At 43.0% G+C, this 22258-nt stretch overlaps 1 protein-coding gene across 1 annotated transcript in view; it reads left to right on the top strand.

Annotated features, from left to right (window-relative positions):
* The window catches only part of ERC2 (ELKS/RAB6-interacting/CAST family member 2), a 799084-nt gene that overhangs the window by 750596 nt on the left and 26230 nt on the right, over nt 1–22258 (top strand). The window contains exon 18 of the mRNA XM_063113405.1: nt 11407–11537. Coding sequence (XP_062969475.1) covers nt 11407–11537 — 131 coding nt within the window. The remainder of the gene's footprint in view (nt 1–11406; nt 11538–22258) is intronic.

The raw sequence follows: 22258 nt of genomic DNA, 5'->3' as shown, positions 1-22258 counted from the left end.
GGGGTTGGTTTTCAGATACAACATCATTCTGTGTAAATATGTAATTCCTCCTCGATCCATTTGCTGCCAGTAAAATCTGCTTCATGTTCACCTCAGAGTATCTCGTCTCTTCTCCCTTTCCTGAATAAAAGGGGAAACAGCACTGGAATTAACACTTCCAGATGCAATGTGGTTCCAAAAGAAATCAGTCAGTATGAGGAGTGGGAAATCCTGAGAAATTCCTTACATTCTGTCTGAGAATGTCTTTATCTAGAGAAAATTTTAGAAGAAACATCACATTTATGCACACAGAAAAGCTAATAAAAGTGTAAATTGACCTAATACAATATGAAATAAGAAGAAAGGATTTTATAACATCAAAAAGCAAACATGTGAAACCTGCCCAAAATATGCATGGAATAGGTAGGCAAAGAGAAGTTCTAAGAGTCTGGGAGCTGTCTTGGGAAGTATAGTTCCTACTTGGAGCTCTTGAAGCTACGTCTGCCATCATAAGTATTAAGGTGCTAAGCTGCATTGCGGTCTCCTCCTGAATAATGAAGACTTTTATTGCTCTTTCACAAGATTGGTGATACCATTGTGTCATCCCCTGAGGTATGAACCTTGTTATTTTCAGGACGGAAATTTCTCCAAGGCCCATGGAAAATCTTGTCTTGCCTAAGGCAAATGTAGACAGTTGTGTTAAGCCCTTATCCCCTTTATTTCTTTATGAATTTCCCCAATCACCATGAACTCCAGAAAACAAACGTCTCCAGAAAATTAGTCAATATATAATCCTACTTTAATATGTTGTAATAAATTTTATAGGCTTCAGAGGAAAACTACTTATCTTTCTTTATGACTCCTTTAAACAAGTTTGCTCAGATATCCTTAGGCTTTTAAAACCATATCTTTAAGGATTTAAATAATGAGATACTGGGGGAACCTTCTATTTTTCAACAGCCATTGCATGTTTTGAGTTGCATTACAATCCATGAGGCCTAAGGAGACATTAAATTTATAACTAAAAATGGATAATAGTGATACATTAAAAATTAACTGTTTTGAATAGTTTGATTTATGGCCCTTATAAAAGAAACATTGCAAGATGTTATTTTACTGAGCATCAGTAATATGCTCATAAGAGCATCAGAAGGCCCTGACTTGAATCTGGACTTTTGGTGCTGAAATGAACCATAATTTAGGAAAAGTCAGTCTAAAAATTACAACAAATTGGAATTAGCACAATGCCCCGACATCTCCTCCCTTTTTTGTGACTTCTAGATACTAAGCCCAGGCATGATTTATTTGTCTCACTATGATCATTGGATGGTGGTATTTTCCAAGAGCAAAGTGGACTAGGGAAAGTTTGATTTTCTAAAGAGTTTAACAGCCCGGAGAGCTAGCCTTTTCCCACCCTTAAACCTCACACCCAGGCACAGCTTTATCAGCATGTGCCCTGTGCAGTCCTCAGGACCCTGCACTTAGAAGGGCTCCACTCTTGGTTTAAAGCTCTGCTGTCATTGATTGCTATGACAATGAAATTTCATAGCATTTCGTTTTTAATTTCATTTTCATCGATTGCCCTGATATGGATTAGTCCATGTTTGTAGCAGAGGGTTTGTTTTTAGCTAAAAGAAAAATCAAATCAGTAATATGAAAAGCCAACAAATATTTAATCAACAATTTTGAGTTGATGAATTGGAAGGGAGAAAAAGGTAATAATGCCTCAGTCCACCTCCTTTCCTCTCAAATGGAGTAGACTTCAATGCTGAGGTAGAAGCTTTTAAGCAGAATGGAATGCAGTAAATAATTTTCAGGCAAGGGGCCCCACGTCTTTTTTCATCGAGCCCCAAAGATTATGTAGTGTTTGCTGCTTAGACCCATTATATGTTCCTATGCTCTGCCTCTAATTTCTCTCTACATCCCCTCCCTCTGGCTCATCCACATCCCTGTTTCTTGTGCCTATGTACCTGTGGCCTGCCTTATTGTTCTGGTTTCCTTCTAGAGACTCCATGGGATCTCATTTCCAGCCAGTTTTTGCCCCGCTGGGCATCCCTGCAAGGTGTATCAACCACTGTCTTCTCACTCCCCTCCCCACCATCCTGCCCGCATTTTTGATTGTAAAAATGTGCTCCTGGAGCCTTAAATATATTTTTTTATCTCACTTTGCAAAATACAGAAAAAGCAGCTTCTCAATTCTCTATAACTTTCCTTCGGGGAAATCCACTTGATGTGGCAATCGTTTGTGCAGGCAAATAAGTCTTCATTTTCATCAAATGGAGGTGCTTTCCTTGGACCCCCAAGAGGCACTTTGTTTTATGAACATTCAATGAGGTGGGGCATTGGGGACCAAATCTAGGAATCTTGTCAGATTTAGTGCCACATCTACCTTGACATTTGAATCTTTGAGCTCTTACTGTGAACTCTTATAATTGAGCAAACATAGAACACGTTTCTATTTCTTAAACTACTAGAAAGGAATAAGTCGTTTTTGATTGAAAACATATGCAAATTTTTAGGACCCAATTCATAAAAATACAGATGTGGTATTAATAAGTTTTGGCATGGGGTTGTGGTACTAGTAGGTGCATCCTGTTCAGAATGAAGAATTGTAGCTGTATGCCACCAGCACATGGACCGTGTTATGGTGAGTAGAGGTATGAATCCCAGAACATTTAGACATGAGGAAGGGGCGTTTTACACACAGAAGCAGTGCTGGAATGGCCAGTGGAACTCCCTGGCATGCTTCCCTTCAGAAAGAATGGAAGAATGAGGAAGATGTTTTATTGGGGCTGGGAAATTTATGCCTTCCTTGCCTTCTCTTAGCAGACAGGATCTAGATATTAGGGCAAGAGAAATCCAGTGACTGGGAAAGAAGTGTGGTAGGAGGCCTGGGCTCTGTGCAAAGTGGAGATTTTCTTTTACACATCCTATACAGGGATACCTTCTAGTGTTTTAATTCAACCCAGATCTCCTATGACTGAGGAGATGACATATCTCCTCCTTGTGCCCTTGGCTGCTAGGCCTTCCATTTATTCATTATTCACTCACTTACCCATTCTTTCATCAAATGGTTAAGTCCTTGGTTAGATGCTGGGAAGACAGTGATGACTAAGACATGGATGCTGTCCTGTGGATCTTACCATCTAGTTGAGGAAAATAGAACATGAAAAATTACACTTATGAATAGAAACCTTACACATTTTGCTCATTGCTTTTATGGAAACCAGGAAAATATTGAGATTAACAAGAGGAACCTACTTAAGAAAGGATGTTCAGTGAGCATCTCTCCAAGGAAGTGAGTTCTAAGCCAAGTCTTGAAAGGGGGAGAGTCAGAAAGTATCCGTGCCAAGGCATGTGTTTGAGAGGTGGTCCCAGGCAGGCATGCGAAGGGTTGGGGGTGGAAGGAGCCTTATGAGTTGAAGGAGCTTGAAGAGCATAGTCCAAGTAGAGTGCAGAACAGTGAGATGAGGATGGAGAAGTGGGAAGGTGTCAGATCATGCAGGGAGTTTTAGGCCAAGGTAGCAAGTTTAGATTTTAGCCGAGAAAAATTAGCAGACATTGGAGGATCTTAAGCAGGGACATGACATGATTCAGTTGATGTTGTAGAGCAGCCCTGGCCCTGTGTAGAGGATGAGTTGTCGTGGCAGGAAGAGCAGAAGTAGAGGCTGTTCTATCATTTATGAGAGAAGTGATGGTGCCGACCCAGAGCAGCAGCAGTGGGATGCAGACTTGTGTGCGAATCGGAGATAAGACTAGGTAGGAAGTGAAGCCGGTTTCAGTGGGACTTGGATGGGAGGTAAGGTAAAGGACGAAATTAGAATGTCTCCAGATTTCTACCCGGGGTGTCAAAGCTGGGGCAGCCCTTTGTCGGAGGGTGGGGGTCTGAGCAGGAACCCAGAGTTCTGTTTTCCCCAGATGTCCAGTCGGGCTGGCCAGTGGAAAGGCAGGCTTTGACCACTTGCCTGTAAATCAGCAGGGCACCCTGTGGCCTCTTACTGCAGTGATGTGCAGGCTGACCAGTTTAAATCAAGGCTGAAGTCTGACTTCAAGAGTGTGTGGCTCCTCTGACTCTTGAAAAAAAGGAGAGAACTTGAGTATCCAAAGATTGCAAAGAAAAATCAGTAGTCATAGAACAGGGAGATGTGTGGGGAGTGGTGTTCTGCAGAAAAGTAAAGCCTTGACTTTGTAGGAGGTTGAAAGGACCTAGAGAGGAGGAAGATGACTTTACTTCCTACAGTCTCCCCTGACATGTCCAGGAGTCAAGAATTCTGTCAGTTAATGGAGGCCTTGTGAGATTATGGATGCTCACGATGATTGGTTTCCCATCTTGAAATTCTGAGGGTACTATTTTCTGCAGAAGAAGCTTTTAATAACATCTTTGTAGAAGTTAAGATGAGAAATAACCACATGTAGCTATGAGATGTTTCAGAACCACCATGACAATGGCTCTGCCTAATTCCAATTGCAGAATCGATTCCTGGGAAAAGTGAGATGTTTTTTGCTTTATCTCTGTCCTCACTGCCTTCTTTTTTTTTTTTTTTTTCCTCCTCTGGAAAATATCTGCATATTTATATTTTCTATTCAGGCTTGTAACGGTACTGTTTCAAGCTACAGCTTGAATGTCCAACCCACATCCTTGCAATCAGTAATTCATTCTTCATCTCGGTACCAGAGTCAAGCCAGTAAACAACATACAGTTCCTATGGAGAAATCTAGGTAGTACATAGATTCTCAAACTGTGTCCATGAACCTTGAAGGATCTGCACATCCCCGGATATGGTTAACAGATTTTGGTGTGGATGTGTGCTCATTCCACCAGGAAGAGTATTTGTGACCTCGACAGATACACAGAGGGGGCAGTGACTCAGAAAAGGTGAAGAGCCACTCATTTATGGGAGACTGGGTGGCAGTATGGTGGGCCAGCTAACAGTTTGGTTTCTGAATTCAGATGGGGCTGAGTTTGGATTCTGGCTCCAGCCCTGCTTGGCTTGGTGACCTGGGGTCAGTCGCCTTCCCTCTCTGCTCCTCCATTTCCTCCTTTGAAGATTGTGCACACCTCACAGTGTTGCAGTGGGGATCAGGTGAGACCAAGCTGCCTAAGGTGCCCGGCCACATCTGGTGCATGGCAAGTGCTCAGTGCTAGGTAGAACAGCACTGTTGCTGTTACTTCTGGGCTCGGGAGAGTGGATGTACTCTACCTGCCAACTGAGGAGGGTGGCTGATACTGTGGGATTGGTGAATGTGGGAGGTGAGAGAAAAGGCAGAAGAAAGGAAAATCAAAACGGGAAATATCTACCGATGACCATTGCTACATCCAAGCCAGATACACATTTTCTAACCAGCCTTAAAGCACGTTTACCCTGAAAATATACCCTTTCCAGTTGCCTTTGATTTTTAGGACACGTGTATAGCAAGGGAAAGTTTGGTTGCTGGAGAGTATGGGTTAGTCCATGTTTGTAGCAGAGGGTGTTTTACAGCTAAAAGAAAAATCAAATGAGTAATGTGAAACATCACCAAATATTTAACGACCAATTGTGAGCTGATGAATTGGAAAGGAGAAAAGGGTAATAATGTCTCAGTCCACTTCTTTCTGCTCTCTAGTGTGGTGGACTTTGGGGCTGAGGTTAGATGCTTTTAAGCAGAACTGAGTGCAGTAAATAAGTTCCTGTGGGTTTTTCCTGAGCTCATAAGGGCTACCTGGCAAAGCAATGCATGTTGGCTTGAATACGACCACACTCTCAGGACCTGAAATCTGGCTGAGAAATCATAAACAAACAGCAGTGATAAATGACCGTGGGCTGGGGCGGGAGGCGTCTAGCGGAGTGCTGTTGCATTACATTACATCCTTCCCGTGCCAGGCCTGGTGCACCGGGAGTGCGCCGGCGCTCCCACCCCTGCGTCATTTGCTGTAGAGTGCGGTGCCGGTCTGGTCTTATTTAACCTCTTTATTAATGATCTGTAAAGGAAAGAAGAGAGCATGTGAAGGGAAGTCACAGATGACACTAATTTGGGAGGTGTTGGAAACACTAGCGAGGTCAGAAAAATCACTGAAATGGCCCAAAGAAGGTTAGAAACATGGAGGGAGAATAACAAATCTTGGAGAAGTTGAGACACTCACATCTGGTGAAAATTAATCTGAGACACAGATATCAATGGGTGGAAGGCATATGAAAAACTGGATGCTAAAAACAAAACAAAACAAAACAAAACAAAACCGAGTGGACATCAGGAAATCCAGCCTGAAAGTCTGCTGTGGGTGAGTAGGGAGAGAGGAGCCAATGGCAGTTAGCACTGTCGGCATATCAGCAAGTGCCAGAGACATGCGTGACCGTTCATGACAATCCTGCTTATATATTGTGTCTTACACTTGGGACATCCCAATGTCATGCACACTCTTTCTCAGGGCATCATCCCCATTACCAGAAAGATGGAAATGGCTTTTAAAGAACACAACCACTAAATGAGGGTAGGATACCATTTAATGTTGGATATAGGTCCAAAACTCCTTAAAAAAAAAAGTCAGCGTTTGAACATATGGCCATGCATTAGTCCATTTCTGTTGCTTATAACAAAATACACAGAACTGGGTATTTTATAACAAAAACGAAATTTATTGCTTACAGTTTCTGAGGCTGAGGTCCAAAGTCCAGGGAACATAACTGATGAAGGCCTCGGTGGTGGCAACAGTGATGACAGGGTATCACATTGCGAAAATGGCAGAGCAGAGAGATAGCTCCTCATGCACTCCTCTTTAAAGCCCTGAGAACCACTTCCCTGACTGCCATTATTAGTCCATTCACTATGGCATGGTCCTACAATCTAATCACCTCTTCGAGGCTCCACCTTTCAATTACCATAATAGGATTTCCCACCCTCAACAGTTAACAGCGGAGATTAAGCCTCAGTGAGGTTGGGGTGGTGGGCATCCAGTCTACAACATTCTGCCCCTGACCCCCCAAACTCATGTCCTTTTCATACATAAATACATTCATTTTTTTCTCCCAAAGTCTTGTTTCAACTCAGAAGTCTAAAGTCTCAAAGTCTGATATGTGAATTCAAAACAAGTTATCTACTTCCAATGTACAATGGTGGGACAAACATAGGACACACATTCCTGTTCAAAAGGGAGAAATAAATTCCAACTTCCACAAAGAACAGAAATGGACTAATACAGGCTAGAAAGGCATTTTCAGGGAAACCATAAGGGATTCTTTTTGGGATATGTAAATGTGGACTTGAGAAGACCCTGAGGTCTCATTCCTAGCCTTATAGACTGAGAGTAGGTACTTCTCTTAGTTCTGCTTTGGAGAGCCATTCAACTGGGCAGTGTAACAGACCAGGACAAACTTGTCTTACTGGTTCAGGGAGGGAAAACCCAGCCCCATCTCTTCTCCGCCATCCCCACAGCCCCAACAAAATAGAAAAACCAGACAACATCTAAAACAAGAGCAAGTATTTATGGCCACCACTGGGTGGATCAAACCAAATGGCTATATTCCTTTCTGCCACTGAGGCATCAATTGGCTGGAGGCCATTAGCCATACCAAGATGTGTCTTAGCTATATCCTCAGGCCTCCCCCAAGTGTGCCTTCCCCAGAGTAACATGATCCCTGCAGGGAAATTGCTGTCCTACCTGGAAGCTGCCAGATGTTCTCTTGAAGCAGGTACTGCAGTCCCCATATTGCCTTCCCCATGAATCCATTTGTCAGAGACTTTGGGATGGGAATGTACATTCTCTCTAGCTTTGTTTTCCAGAAAATGTAATGCAAAGATTGAGAACAATAGCATACAGCAACTGAGAACTTCCACCATGCCAGGTCCTGATCTGAACTGCTCAAATGTTCAGTCTTACATGGGATAAGATCGGGGTGTCAAGCCCCCATCTCTCTGAAGTGTATCCTGCATTTGTAAACACTGGGTCATGCTTGCCTTCAGCTCACAGGGCTATTCCCATGGTGACAGAATCTCTGAGATGCTGAGTCTGCATAAGGAGGTACCCTGCCATTTCTTTCCACCTTTGTGAACTTTCCTGAAGCCTGAGGGTCAGCCTGACCTTACTGTGTGCCCTCCTGTGATGTCTGGGGCTTGGGCAGCTTCGCATTCTGCCTGTCCCCAAGCATTTCCTAGTGCTTCCGTCACTATGTGTATGCAGAGTGGTGGACACAGAGCTCATGGAAGGATGTAGAAGAAAGGTTGTTACAATCTCTTGAGAGAAGGCCACTTCTCAATTAAACCTATTAGACTCAGAATAAAAGAACGAATTCCCATATATGGCTAAAGACCCCTCCTAATACATTGTACCTTCATCCATCAGAGGAAAACATAAGAATAAAGCTCTGAAATAAAAGTCACAAAGGCCACTTTCACTGGGAAACCCAAGCTTTTACAGCTACCTCTTCATTTTACCCATTTATTTCTTTTATGTTCATTGTAGAAAACTTTGAAAGTTTAATGAGGAATCAAGAAAAAATTTTTCTTAAAATCCTCATTCATAAAAAGTACCATTTTTAACCTTTTGGTGCATATTCTGCTATATTTTCCCTATACAGATATAGTCTTGTAAATGTACACATATTTGATGGGGACGGGAGTCTGCCTTTGTACAGTCTTTGGTGCGGGGTAGTTAGAAGCACCCAGGCTCTAGTCTCACAGAACAAGTTCAAATACTGGCTGTACCACTCTTAACCTGCTGGCTTACGCCTTTAGAGGTAGCTTAGGCTATTACCTTTGCTGTTTCTATTTACTCAGTTTCACGTGACTGTCCTATGTGGATACAGTAGCATCTGTTTAGAAATTTGATATCTGCTGTGCATCGGGCAGTGGAGACTGGGCAGGTGCTGTGGGCACACTAAAGCCTGTTGGGGATGCAGGGACCGGGAGGAGCAACACTGCTGCCCAGTGAGTTTGCTCTTGGCAGTGTGCAAGGCTTCATGATTCACCACGCAGGTATCAGGATCACCACTCAGTATCAGGATGCCTGTGGTTGCCTTGAGTCCTCGTGTGGCGGAATTAGCAGCCCTGCTGATACCCCGCCCATCCGTTCTTCTTTCAACACAGCACACCTTGATCTCTGATGTAACTGCATTATTTGAAAGGAGTTTCAGTACAAATCCCCCCCCCCCAAAAAAAAAAACAAAAAGAAAACCCTCCATGATTTTCATACAAATCCCTCTACCAAAAAACAAAACAAAACAAAACAAAAAACCCTCCGGAGTTTCCTCATTGCCCTATCGTGTTGTGTTGTGAATAGATTCTGCGTGTGGGACTTTGGCTGCAGTTGTTTTTGGTTGGTTCTATGGTTTTGTTTATTTTTGTACTTGTATCCGCTGGCTCTGGAGCACTAGGTTGAGAGCATGACGAAAATCATGTTACAGAAAACGCTTTTTGCTCCCCCTTGTCTGAAGGCAGGTGACGTGCTAGGAAACTAGAGACCTGCCTTTTTCTTCTGAGAGACGAATGGCTTGCATGGCTAACAGCATTGTCACCAGCCCATGCCAAACACGATTCAGGCTCCCAAGTCGTTCAGTACAATTGGCCACAGAAAAGAATTGTTGTTCCCTTTCACAGAATGTGGAAACCAGAAAGGGAGAATGAGGAAGTGTTCCAGAGCCAAAGAGCAATCTTTGTCCCTTCTTATACAACAGGCTTGGGACTTTGCAAAATCTGATATGTCAGATAAAAGGTGATGGTGTTTGAGGGTGCAAGCTGAAACGTGCAAGGTGAATTTTCTCCACGTTATTGATTTTAAAAGGTATGAATGCACTAACATGTTAATGGAGAGCAGACTGTTAAGCCATTTCCAAACTTCCCAGGTGAGTGTGAGCACCTGGTTTGAGGCTTGGGACTTTCACCCATGGAGGCCTGCCGGGGCTTTACTTTTGGACTCTGAGGTGACTTCCATGGCAAGCCTCTCACCTGAGGCAGCAGGTGGCGACAAGCAAGGACGGGCTCTCTCATTTTCCCTCCCAGGTCACTGCTGTCCTGACAAACACTGAGAGAAGGCCTTCAGCCCAGTGGCACTCTGCCTAGTCCATTCATTTTTGGGAAAACATCTTAAAGTTCTGAGAGCTGACATTGCCACTTCTCCCTCCTGCCTCACTTACACAGCTCCCTTGCTGGCTTAGAGAAGATGTCCCATGTCCCTGATTTTCATCTGATCTCCCATCAGCTCCTTGAGGATGGCAGGCTGGTGTGAAACCATGCTTATTTTACAGAGTAGAAAAATGAGTTTCAAACTGTTTAGATTCATCCAAGGCTGTAGAGATAGGATGCTATCCCTACAGAGAGAACTAGGACATGAACTTTAAACATGTGACTCTTGGTCAGCTGCTCCTTCTATGTAGTAGTTATTCCCTAAGAGTGTTCCGCAGAGCACTGGTGCTGTTGGATATTGAGATACTATTTTAACAAATAATAATAAAGGCTTTCTGCATTCAAATAAGTTTGAGCAAAACAGAATTAAATAGGTTTCTTTGTTACAGGCCATCTCAGAGCCTTTGTCGTTGGGGCAGTTGTCACACTCAAGAGAAAGACAGGATTTGCTGTGCTTATTGCACATGGCCCCTTTTCCTTCCAGACACTAATGTAGAATTAGAATGTGGAAAGCTTTGCTGCTGCCTGCCTTTTCTTCAGGATGAGCCATTTGCCCGAGCAGGTGGAACTACCACCATTGTTTGAGGTAGTTAACTAGAATCTTGCAGAACCTGATGCCATAAAGGATGAATGGGCCTGAAAAGAAGGCAAGTAGCCCAACACCACTATTAGGCTTTTCTTTTCCTTACTATGTTGGCCTAGTACTTTCCCCACTATTTATTTATCTGGAACTTGATGGGCATATATATTCAGTATTCAATAACCCTGATACGTATACAGAGGAATTTGGGGCCTTTGGCAAAGTTGCCTTTATGATAGAAATGGTGCAGGAGCTAGAGTCATTAGAAGTGAGAGCTGGCATTTCCTCTCCTGTGCTGGTTACTACATGCCTGCGACTGTCCTAAGTGACACTTAGGACAAACTCAGCAAACTTCTTTTGTAATAGCTAGATAGTGAATATTTTAGGTTTTGTGGACCAAAAGGCAAAATCAAGGATGCGGGTATTAATATAACAAGAAAGGAAACACATTTTCACAAATTTTTTGTCGGTGAAATTTAAAACATAATGAGTGTACTGTTTTATAATACATGCATGTCTACCACTGAGAAGAGTGTGATTCTTTTCAGGGGGAATAACGTTTCACTTCCCTGGAGTTCAGAGTTTGTACTCTCTATCACCAAAATCTATTGCAAATATTCATCTGTTAATACTGCTCTGTAATGATACTTTATGTATCTCATCTTTAAAAATGTCTGTCTACACATAGATAGATGTATAGATATGACACCAAGAATACTGTCACATTGTAACAGCCTCGCTGCCATTTGCAGTGCATTGAGCAGCAGCGCAAAGCCGTGAGAGTGCCACCTATGGTTTTGGCTGCAGCTACTCAACCCTGCCCTTGCATTGCAAAAGCTGCCAGAGACCATAAGGAAATGAACGGCCATGGCTGTGGGCCAGTGTAAACTATATTTATGGACAATGAAATTTGAATTTCATATATTTTTTAAGTGTTACAAAATCTTCTTTTGATTTTTTTCCCAACTCTTTAAAAAGGTAACACCCATTTTTAGCTTGCAGACCATACGAAAACCAGTGGTGGCTGGATTTGAATGAGTGAGCAGTCGTTTGCCACCCCATCCTAAGTGCTTTTACATTGGTCATCTGTTCAATCCTCGCATCTCCTTATGTGCTAGGACCTACTGTGATCCAGTTTTCCAGATGAGGAAACTTAGGCACAGAGAGGGGAAGTTCCTTGACCAAAGTCACACAGCTCCAGAATCTAAGAGCTGTAATTCAAACTCAGGTGCATCTGACTACAAAGCCACTAAGTAGGATTCTTGCTTGCCTCTGTCGACTCACATTGTGTCTTACTTCATTTCTGTTGCTTGTAACAAAATACCTTGAACTGGGTGACTTATTAGAAAACTAAATTTATTGCTCACAATTTCTAAGGCTGTATAGTCCAAAGTCCAGTGAATGCATCTGGTGAGGGCCTTCTTTGGTGGTGGCTTTACAGCAATGCAGGGGTCTCACGTGGCAGAAAATGTCAGAGCAGAGAGAGACTTTCATGTGCTCTCCTCTTAAAGCTCTCAGAACCCTGCCCCTGGCTACCGTTATTAATCCATTTACTACAGCATGGTCCTACAGTCTCATCACTTCTTCAAGGACCCAACTTTCAATTACCATCGTAGGATTTCCCACCCTTAACAGTTACAGTGGGAATTAAGCTTCTAGTATATGAACTTTGGAGGACTCAAGTCAATCAATCCACAGCATTTTGCCTCTGGATTCCTAAGTTCATTTCCTTCTCACAGGTAAATATATTCATTCCATCCCCAAAGTCTTAACTTGTTTCAACTCAAAAGTCCAAAGTCTCAGGGTCCCATCTGTGAAATCAAAACAAGTTATCTACTTCCAAGATACAATAGTGGGACAAACATAGGGTACATATTCCCATTCGAAAAGGGAGAAATAGGCCAAAAGAAAAGTGTAACAGTTCCTAAGCAAGTCCAAAACCCAGCAAGGCAGGTATCAAATCTCAAAGCTGGTGAATCAGGTACATTGCAATGTCCTCTGCATGCCGGTATGGGAGTTGGGTCCCCAAGTCAGCTCTGCTTCTGAGGTTTTCCTGGTCTCAGGTGATGCTTTAGCTCTTACAGGCTGGTGTTGCATGCTGGTAACTCTACAAGTCTGGGGTCTCCATGGTGGTTCCACTCCTACAGCTCCACTAGGCATGGCTCTGGTGGGATTTCTCAGCTGCCAGTGTGACCCCACATTTCTGCTTGGCATTGCTCTTGCGAAAGTTATCTGCAGTGACTGTGCCCCTGTAACAAATGTCTTCCTGAGCCCCTAGGCTTTTCCATACATCCCTTAAAATCGGGGTAGAGGGGCTGGCCCCGTGGCTCACTCGGGTGAGTGCGGTGCTGTTAGCGCTGAGGCCACGGGTTTGGATCCTTTATAGGGATGGCCGGTGCGCTCACTGGCTGAGCGTGGTAAGGATGACACCAAGCCAAGGATTGCGATCCCCTTACTGGTCCAAAAAAAAAAAAAAAAAATCGGGGTAGAGTCTCCCAAGCCTTCCTAGCTCTGGCATTCTGTGAGCCTACAGATCTAACACTGTGTGGATACCACCAAGGCTTCTGGCTTATATTTTTCCAAAGCTTCAAGTCCGGCCACGCCTGGGGCCAATTAAGCTATGGCTGGAGCAGCTGAAGCAGCTGGGGTGCTGCTGTGGGGAGCAGCTTCCCAAGGTGGCTCTGGGCAGTGAGCCCGTGGAGGGCACCTCAAGCCTGTTTCCCAAGACCATTCTGTTTCCCTAGGCATTTGGGCCTATAATGGACAGGTTAGCCCTAGAGGCTTCTGCAATGCCTTCAGGGCCTTGTTCCCCTTCTCTTGGTAATCCCTTTCTTCTGTACTGATCTTCTTAGCACCATTGCATTTTTCTCCTGAAAATGCTGTCTGCTTCTCTACTGCATGGCCAGGCTGCAAATTTTCCAAATCTTTACACTCTGCTTCCCTTTCAATTATATATTCTGGCTTTGTGTCATGCCTTTTCTGCCATAACTCAGCATAGACTGCTGCAAGTAGCCATTTGGCTCCCTGGATGTTTTGCTGCTCAGAAATTTCTTCCACCAAATTTCTTCCTGGTTCAGCACCTTGAAGTTCCACATTGCATAATACTTTTGTGCATGAAGAGAATGCAGCCAAATTCCTTGCCAGTTCATAGCAAAGGTGATCTTTGCCCCGGTTTCCAAAAAGTCTCTTCTCATTTACATCTAAGATCTCCTCAGTATGGCCTTTACTTTCCATATTTCTATCAACATTTTGCTCACCACCATTTAACCAGTCTTTAAGAAGTTCCAAGCTTTCCCTAATTTTCTTGTCTTCAAAACTCCCACCAGCCGCTAAGCTTTTTCTAGTCTTCAGATTCTTCTAGCCTCTCCTTAACACTCAGTTCCAAAGCCACTTCCATATTTTCAAGTATTTGTTATAAGGAACACCCTACTTCTCTTGTACCAGTTTTCTGTCTTAGTCCGTTTCTGTTGCTTGTAACAAAATACCTAGAACTGGGTGATTTATAAGAAAACAAAGTTTATTGCTTTCATTGTCTGAGACTGAGAAGTCCAAAGTGCAGGGAACACATCTGGTGAGGACCTTCCTTGGTGGTGGCTTCACAGCAATGCAGGGGCCTTACATGGCAGACAAATGTCAGAGCAGAGAGTGAGAGACTCTCTCATGTGCCCTCCTTTTAAATCCCTCAGAGCCACACCCCTGACCATCATTATTAATCCATTCACTATGGCATAGTCCTTCTATCTAATCACCTCTTCAAGTCCCCGCCTTTTAATTGCCCCACTTTTCAATTGAAATAATAAAACTTCCCACCCTCAACAGTTATATGGACTTTGGGGGACACAATTCAATCAATCCACAGCACACTGCCTTCTCCACAGTGACTCCTTCAGATGTCTGCTTTAGACTTCAAGCTTTCCAACCAGTCCCCTTTCATGAGAATGGAAGATGGGCCCATTTTTCTAAGAATCATGAAGGCAGCCAACAAGGGCTTGGTCCGTTTTCCTTCTTTCCACCTTATGGTTTTTCTCCACTGGGCACTTCTCTGCTTCCTTCTCCTCACATCTTCTTTCACCACCTCTTCCTCCTTTTGTTATTCCCTTTTTCATGAATAAAATGTCACCCTGCATGGAGGAGCTCATGGGGTGTGGTAGAAGCTTTGCATTCCAATCTGCCCCTTATTCACTGTGTGACCTTGGGCACATTATTTAATGTCTCTGAACCTCAGTGTCCTCATCTGGAAAATGGGGGAAATAATATTTTATTTTTCTCCCGCAGGGAGTTCCTGTGAAGATGCAATGAAATGATGATGTAAAATGCTAGCCCAGTACTAGTACCTCGTAAACATCCAATACATACTAATCTTTTTTTTTTTTTTTAATTTTATTTTTTAAAGATGACTGGTAAGGGGATCTTAACCCTTGACTTGGTGTTGTCAGCACCACGCTCACCCAGTGAGCGAACCGGCCATCTCTATATAGGATCCGAACCCGTGGCCTTGGTGTTATCAGTACCGCACTCTCCAAAGTGAGCCAGGGGCTGGCCCTTAAATACTAATCTTTGTTGTTGTTTTTCTTCCCCATCTCCTTTTTTCCTTTACCACCTCCTTTTTGTTTTCTTTACCACCTCTTCTGAAACCTACTACATTGATTGCTTCTCACAGTCTTGCAGTGTCAGCATCTCTGTAATTATTTTATTAAGTATCTACTATGCATGGTAGAGATGTAAATGTTTATTCGTGCTCCATGTCTCCTGAATCAGGGTGGGCAATGAGCATGTCTGCTCACTGTAACTCCTCTGTATTGGCACACATTGCTAAAGGAACAAATGGAACCATTCTCCCTGGGGATCTTCATGCTTTGCACCAAGAACCCCTGCCTAGAATGGGTTGGATATAATTCTCTTAAAGTCAGCACACAGTCTAGGCAACAACAACAAAAAATATGTATATGCCTGCCAGTTCAAAAGCCTTCAATACAAAGTCCCAATAAAACTAGCACAGTTAATAGCCAGTTGGAATTAGGTACATGAAGAAGCGTCAGACTTTTCAGCCATTACAAGAAACATCACCATGTTCTGAAGTCAGGAGAAACTCTGACAGAGGCCATAAAGCAAGTGAAATTACAAGGAAAATGCAAAAGATGCCTTTTTCCTGCTTGTTTGTACTCTCTTATCTTGGCTAACTGAGAGTGGATAAAGGAAATATTAGAAGCAGCTTGTTGAGGAAAGGCAATGTTGCATCTTTGCTTGAAAAGCATGTACACACTTGTAGACTTTGGCATATTCTTAGAGAGGCTTCAAGGAGTTGTGCAAGCAGGGTATGTTCCAGGAAATTACAAGTCCTTTGTGTTTCATGTTTCATGGCTGCCAGCAGCTGGCATCTTTCAGAAATCACATGAAAAGTGGGCAGACTTTTTTGTGCAAACTTCAGAGCAGAGGGTTATGGCAACTTTGTGTGTAACTCTTAATCTCGTTGGGAAATTTTAGGGTGAAAAATGTAATTATATCTGAAATGCCAACAAGCAAGGCCAGAGGAATGTCTCCTCTTTGGAAGGTTCTTTGTTGATGAGATTAAAAACTAAACTCTTGTGCTCCTGCCTACAAATTATTCAGATCATTTGAAAAGGGGTGAAAAAAGACACTGGGAAGAAAAATGCTGCATACCACACTATGTAGTACTTAACTATCACTCACCTGTTTAGCGATTAGCTCAACAAATATTTATTGAGTACCTACTGTGTGCAATTCTATAGAAACTAGACAGATAAATCCCTGCTCTCCTTGAATAATTTTTCAAGTACGGCATATTATTATTTATCTGTCAATGTAAAGTGCTGGTCATAAGAAGAATTCAAGGACTCTACAGTTTAGCATAGGACAACTTCTATATTGCCATCAATTATTTAGAGATATAGATTAGCATGGTCAATTGGATTGGCCTGAACTCCAGGGCTGAAGGTAGAGAGGGGTAACACGCAAAAGAACTAAAAGGAATATAGGAAAGGGACACAACCCCACTGGAATGTAGGGTTAGAGTCAGCTAACAGTGGAGTCTTGTGAGCCTTGTAGCCGTGGAATCAAAGTCATGACAATGAGCATAATTTGTCATGGGGTGGAGATCTGCCATTATCAAAAGCTTCCTTTGTCCACATGTAAACCCACTTAGTCTTTCTGCCTCAGCACGAGGATCTTAGGTTGCCCCATTTTACAGAGGAGATGTTAAATTGCACCTCAAAGGTCACACAGCTAGGAGGTGAGAGCCCGGTTCTGTCCTTCACCATTGCATGCATGCTCTTTCTTCACTATGACATGGCTACCACCAGCCACCATATAGCAAGGGGTTCTTCAGACCCAGCTCCTTAAACCACATGCCAAAGTCTCCTCAAATCAGTTAAGTTCCAAGAGTTTCGTGATTGGGAAATTGAATAGTGACGTGTATTGTTTATTATACATTATACAAAAGGTCTTCAACAAGTTCGTGGAAAGATTCATATTGTCTTTTAATTCTACTTTTCCACAGACTTTCTGAAGTACCCTCATACATCTTATATATATCGTTGCAGGATACATATTGTGTATGTTAAACATTGTGTTAAGTGCCCAGGCTAACCCACGAAAGCTTGTGTCATGTTGCTAAAATTCCTATGCTTGTGGAGAGTGTGGAGACAATAATGGAAGATAATAACTGTAAAGTAATAAGAAAAATAACAATAGTGAATGAAAACCTAATAAGGCATTGATTGATCTTGGGCCCAAATCCTTCAGGAGAAGTGGTCTTGTTTAAAAAAAAACAAGGAAAATGTATATCGACAAAATAAAATTTAAAAAAAAAAATAAATAAATAAATAAAAATAAAAAAAACAAGGAAAGGTGGTGCCCATCTTACAAGGTTGTTTTGAGAATTAAATCCATTCAACTATGTAAAGTATCTGGCATACTGTAAAAGGGATGTAAATGTTAGTTGCATAGATAAATGGAGAGCTTTAAACAAATTCAAAAGGGAATTTCTGAACACTTTTAGAGGTTTTAGAGAGAGATCGCCTAAATTATTTATTCTGCCTGATTTTACTTTAAAACAAGAGTTCCCTTCCACATTGCACCTTGCCATTTGTGCATGTGGTAAGTGCCTGTCAACCATTCATAATTCTGAGACTGCCTGCCACAGCTAAAATTGCCAAATAATACAACTGAGCTGCAGCTACTGAAGCCGCACAGTCAGATGCTTAACTTCCAGCTTTGGAAATAAAAACTAGTGAGCGATGGAGCTGGAATTTGTAAGTGGACAGTTTGCTGGAGGGCACACACTATGATAAGATTTCTCAACCTGAACGCTGTTGACATTGAGGGCTGGACACTTCTTGGTCTTGCACCGTGTGTATTATAGAATATTTAGTAGCATCCCTGGCCAATAACATTCCTGTGCCCCAGTTGTGACAACCAAAAATGACTCCAGAGATTACTGAATGTCTCCTGGGGGGCACATCGCCCCTGATTGAGAATCACTGCTTTACACCCAGATGTATTATACATGTATGTCCTGGAGGAATTCCTGGAATTGACTTAGTACTTTAACAAAGTATGACCCACAGACTGAAGTAACCTCACAAACTCTACAGCCGTGAAGTCATCTCCTGCACTGGTCAGAGGAAGCAGAACTTTCTTGTAGGGAGGGATGGGAAATGAATTTCCTGAAAAGGTCCCTGTGCGCATTAGGACTAGGAAGAGAGGAACAGCAATCAGGTTGTGCATGGTAGGTAGGGGTACAAAGGGGAGGGTGCTGATCTGGAAGAGGACACACACTTGCCACTGAGAACCCAGCAAATCTGAGCTCTCTGGGCTCCCACACAGTGATTGAGAAAGCTCCTGCTAGAGTCCATAGGCCTGGTGCAAACTGCAGCTCCACCACTGAGGAGCTCTGTGACCTTGGGCCCGTTGTTTCATCTAAGTGTCTCTGTTTCCTCCTCTACAAAATATTCGCAATGTTATTTTCTACCTCATGGTGGTGTTGTGAGTTCCTAAAAGCACCTGGCATACTTACAGAAAGGGCTGCATAGATGCCAATCAATTAGTTGTCCTGGCTACTCCACCTCAGGCTGTGGTGTTTAGTGGCTAAGAGAACAGGATATGGAATCAGACTGCCTAAGGGTAAATCCAGCTCAACCACATCCTGGCTGTGTGATCTTGACTGAGTAGCTCAGCCTTTGTGAACCTGGGCATCCTCACTTCTCGTCCCTGCCTTGAAGAGTGCACATGTGGAGGCCGTGAGATGATGTGGTCAGCCCTCTGCCCAGTGCCTGGCTCCCAGCATTAGCACCAAAATGACACTTACAACCTTAAGATTTGGACTTATTTCCTAGGGCTGCTGTAGCAAAGTGCCACAAACTTTGATCAAGGTGTCTGCAGGGTGTCAAGGTGTTTGTTCCTTCTGAGGCTGTGAGGGAGAATCTGTTGCATGCCTCTCCCCCACCTTGTGTTGGTATGTGGCAATCTTTGGCATTCCTTGGCTTAGTGATGCAACCCCTGATCTCTGCCTTTATCTTTATGTGGCATTCTCCCTATGCGCATGTGTCTGGGTCCAAATTTCCCCTTTTTATAAGGACACTAGTCACATTGGATTAGGGGCCCACCCTAATGATATCATCTTAACTAATTACATTTGCAACAACCTTATTTTCAAAGAAGGTCACATTCTCAGGTACTGGGGGTTAGGATTTCAGTGTTAGTGGGACACAATTCAACCCATAACAGGATTCTATGAATCTTTTTAAGGTTTCTCTCAGCTCTGAAATTTCATGAGGGATTATTGAGGTCTGAGTACTTTGGGGCAACCAAATAAATGAACCCCTGTGAACAGTAGAAAGAGCACTGCTTTACGAGTCAGGAAATGTGCCACTTGAGGGAAGTGTCTTGGTTTTTTGACTTTTAAAATGAGTTTACTTGGCTCCGAAACCTTCTTTATCATATGGGGCGAACAATGACCACTTTTACCCCCCGCCTCAAATTATTCTGCAATTGAAGAAGAATGTGGCTGTAAAGACACTTTGAAACTCTAAGTGCATTATGATTATCATCCCCATTATTTATAAAGAATAAAGCAACATGTTGACTCCCGCAGGATCTGGCGTCTGTTAACAGGGCCTCGTTTCTCTATCACTGCTTCCGTTTCCCCATCAAATGCGGACCTGCCGCCGAAGTTTTCAAAAGCTCCCTGTGTTGCGAGAGTTGAGCAAACTTGATCTTCCAGGTTTAACTTAAATATTGTTTCCATTTTGAAGCCTGTCATGTGGGTGTACCACAAAGAGCATTCGGTTCCCCCCAGCCCTCGAAGCCTGGGCCACAGTATGTAGGCAGTAACAGAATACTAGGAAGAAAGAGAGAGCCTGAAATGGATCCTCGGCTCTCGGCCTGTGCGGAGACAAAGCAGGATGTAAGTAAAACCATTACTTCTCCCTCCTCCTGATCAAAGGCGGGATGGTAACCCCGCCCCTCCTCCCCACCACCCAGCAAGCAATTAACACAGCCCGGCGTCTCCTCTGCAGTGATGGGGATTCAAGGCACTGGGCCAGCTCTGGCTCATCAGTGTGGGGAGTGAGGGCACCCTGGTGCCCAGGTTGAAAAATGTGCGCATTCGTAAACAGAGTACATTACGAAACTCTCTAATGGGGAAACACACAAACAAACCTTGCTGACGGATTACTCTGTTTATCTGCATTTGGCACAGAGATCAGAACGTGCCAGCAGAACCTAAAAGTTAAAATCGCAGGAGTCAAGTAGACCCAAGCAGACTTTACAACCACCTGTAATCTTATTAAGTGCAGATTCTGATTCTGCAGGTCTGGATGGAGCTTGAGATTCTGCATTTCTAACAGGCTTCCAGTAGGGTTTTGCTGGATTTAGAGGCAAAAAAAAGGCCAGTTGCCCAGTTAAATTTGAATTTCCTATGTTTTATCTGGCAACCCTACTCCCAGGCAATGTTAGTGCTGCTGGTGTGTGGACCACACTTTGAGTGGCAAGGATGTACATCATAAAAACATAAAAATCTTATGGAAACACCAAGCTGAATTAGTGGATGAGCATCTGGTACGATTTAGAATCAAGTTCATGGTTTACAGGATAGTCACTGCAAAATGTGACTGTGCTATAGGCAGAAACAAACAACAGCAGCAAGGCATGTACGTGCGTCTTTAGAAACGGAGTTCCTTGAGTTCCTAGGCCTAGAGTCCTGGGGGCCACTGTGATACTCATGTCTGCTTTATGTATTTATTTACTTAGGCACTTATTTAATATTGATAAATCCAAAGTGAAGTTATGACTATAAAAGAAAAAAGGGTTTTAAAGAGCTAAAAACAATGCAAAGTTCTATGCTGAGGGCCTCGGGGGTAGCATTTTGCTGCATTCTGCCTCCCTCTAAAATGAAGGGGCCACATTGAGTCCTCCAGCAACTCAGCCCCTGACAGGTGATCTGTAGAGGAAGTGGGGGCTGGGGCTTAGGTTTACACTGACATTTGACATGCAAACCAAGGCTTTGTTCCCTTTGAAGCTGAAAGAACCGATTCCAGCTCCTTTGAGGATACCGGGCCACCAGAGCAGCCACTTATAGATTGCCTGAAGGTTGGAAGGGAGCTTAGCCATCATTTATTCCATCCCTTGAATTCTACTGATGAGGGGTAGCACTGCAGAGAGCACGTTCCCCCTCCTTTGAGCCTCTTTCTCTTTTACTGACTACTCTGGCATGTGCACTGTCAGAGCTTTATCTCAGGGGGCTGCGTAGGGTTAAGATCTGGTTTTTAGGATCTGGGTTTTGGGAGGTTTCTTTATTTTATTTATTCTATTTTAAAGTACAGCAATACTGCCTACATTCCAAATATTCTTTGCCTGTATTCTGTAATGGAAATTATCGCCCTTCTGTCCATCCATTGTTGAGATTGGGTTGAATCTCATATGATATGTCTACCATGATTTTAGTAGGCTTGATTAATTAAAGGCAGACACCATACTTCCTTAAATTGAATAATACCACTTGTTTTATTCTTCAGGTGTTTATTGAGCATCTACTATGTGCCAGATCTATGGAAGGCCACAGCCATCCAGAAACTTAGAGGACATATAGCCCTCTCTCATCCAGCGTGTCTCATCTAGACTTGGCTCTACTGCAGCAGTGAATAAGCATGGAATTTTCAGCTGAAATGCTTATAGGTTATTGATTTCAGAGGTTATTCATTTCAGTTCTTTGGCAGGCTTTAATTTCTGAAACATCACTTTTCAAGTCCCATTTGTAGAAGTCCTATATGCCCTCTACCCTTAGGGGTATGTTCAACATGGTATTTTTCACCTAATTTTTAAAATCTACTGTTGATTCATGATTCTGTTCTCATTGTAAAAGATTTAAACTATGCTAAACAGCTTAAAAGCTCAATGCCCCTTTTACTCTGTCTCGCAACTCCACACTTCTCCCCAGAAGCAATATACCCCAATTAATTGGTAGATGTGAACTTTGTGTGCATTTAAGAATATGTGTACTTTTACACTTTCCATTTAACACATATTGGATTATTTTATACAGACTCTTCTGTGATTTGTATTTTTCACTTAACAGTATGTTTTGGT

Source organism: Cynocephalus volans, chromosome 11 (genome assembly GCF_027409185.1).
Source record: "Cynocephalus volans isolate mCynVol1 chromosome 11, mCynVol1.pri, whole genome shotgun sequence".
In the NCBI taxonomy this organism is placed as follows: Eukaryota; Metazoa; Chordata; class Mammalia; order Dermoptera; family Cynocephalidae; genus Cynocephalus; species Cynocephalus volans.
Note: the sequence above shows the minus strand (reverse complement) of the source record. Positions and strands in the feature narration are given on the sequence as shown.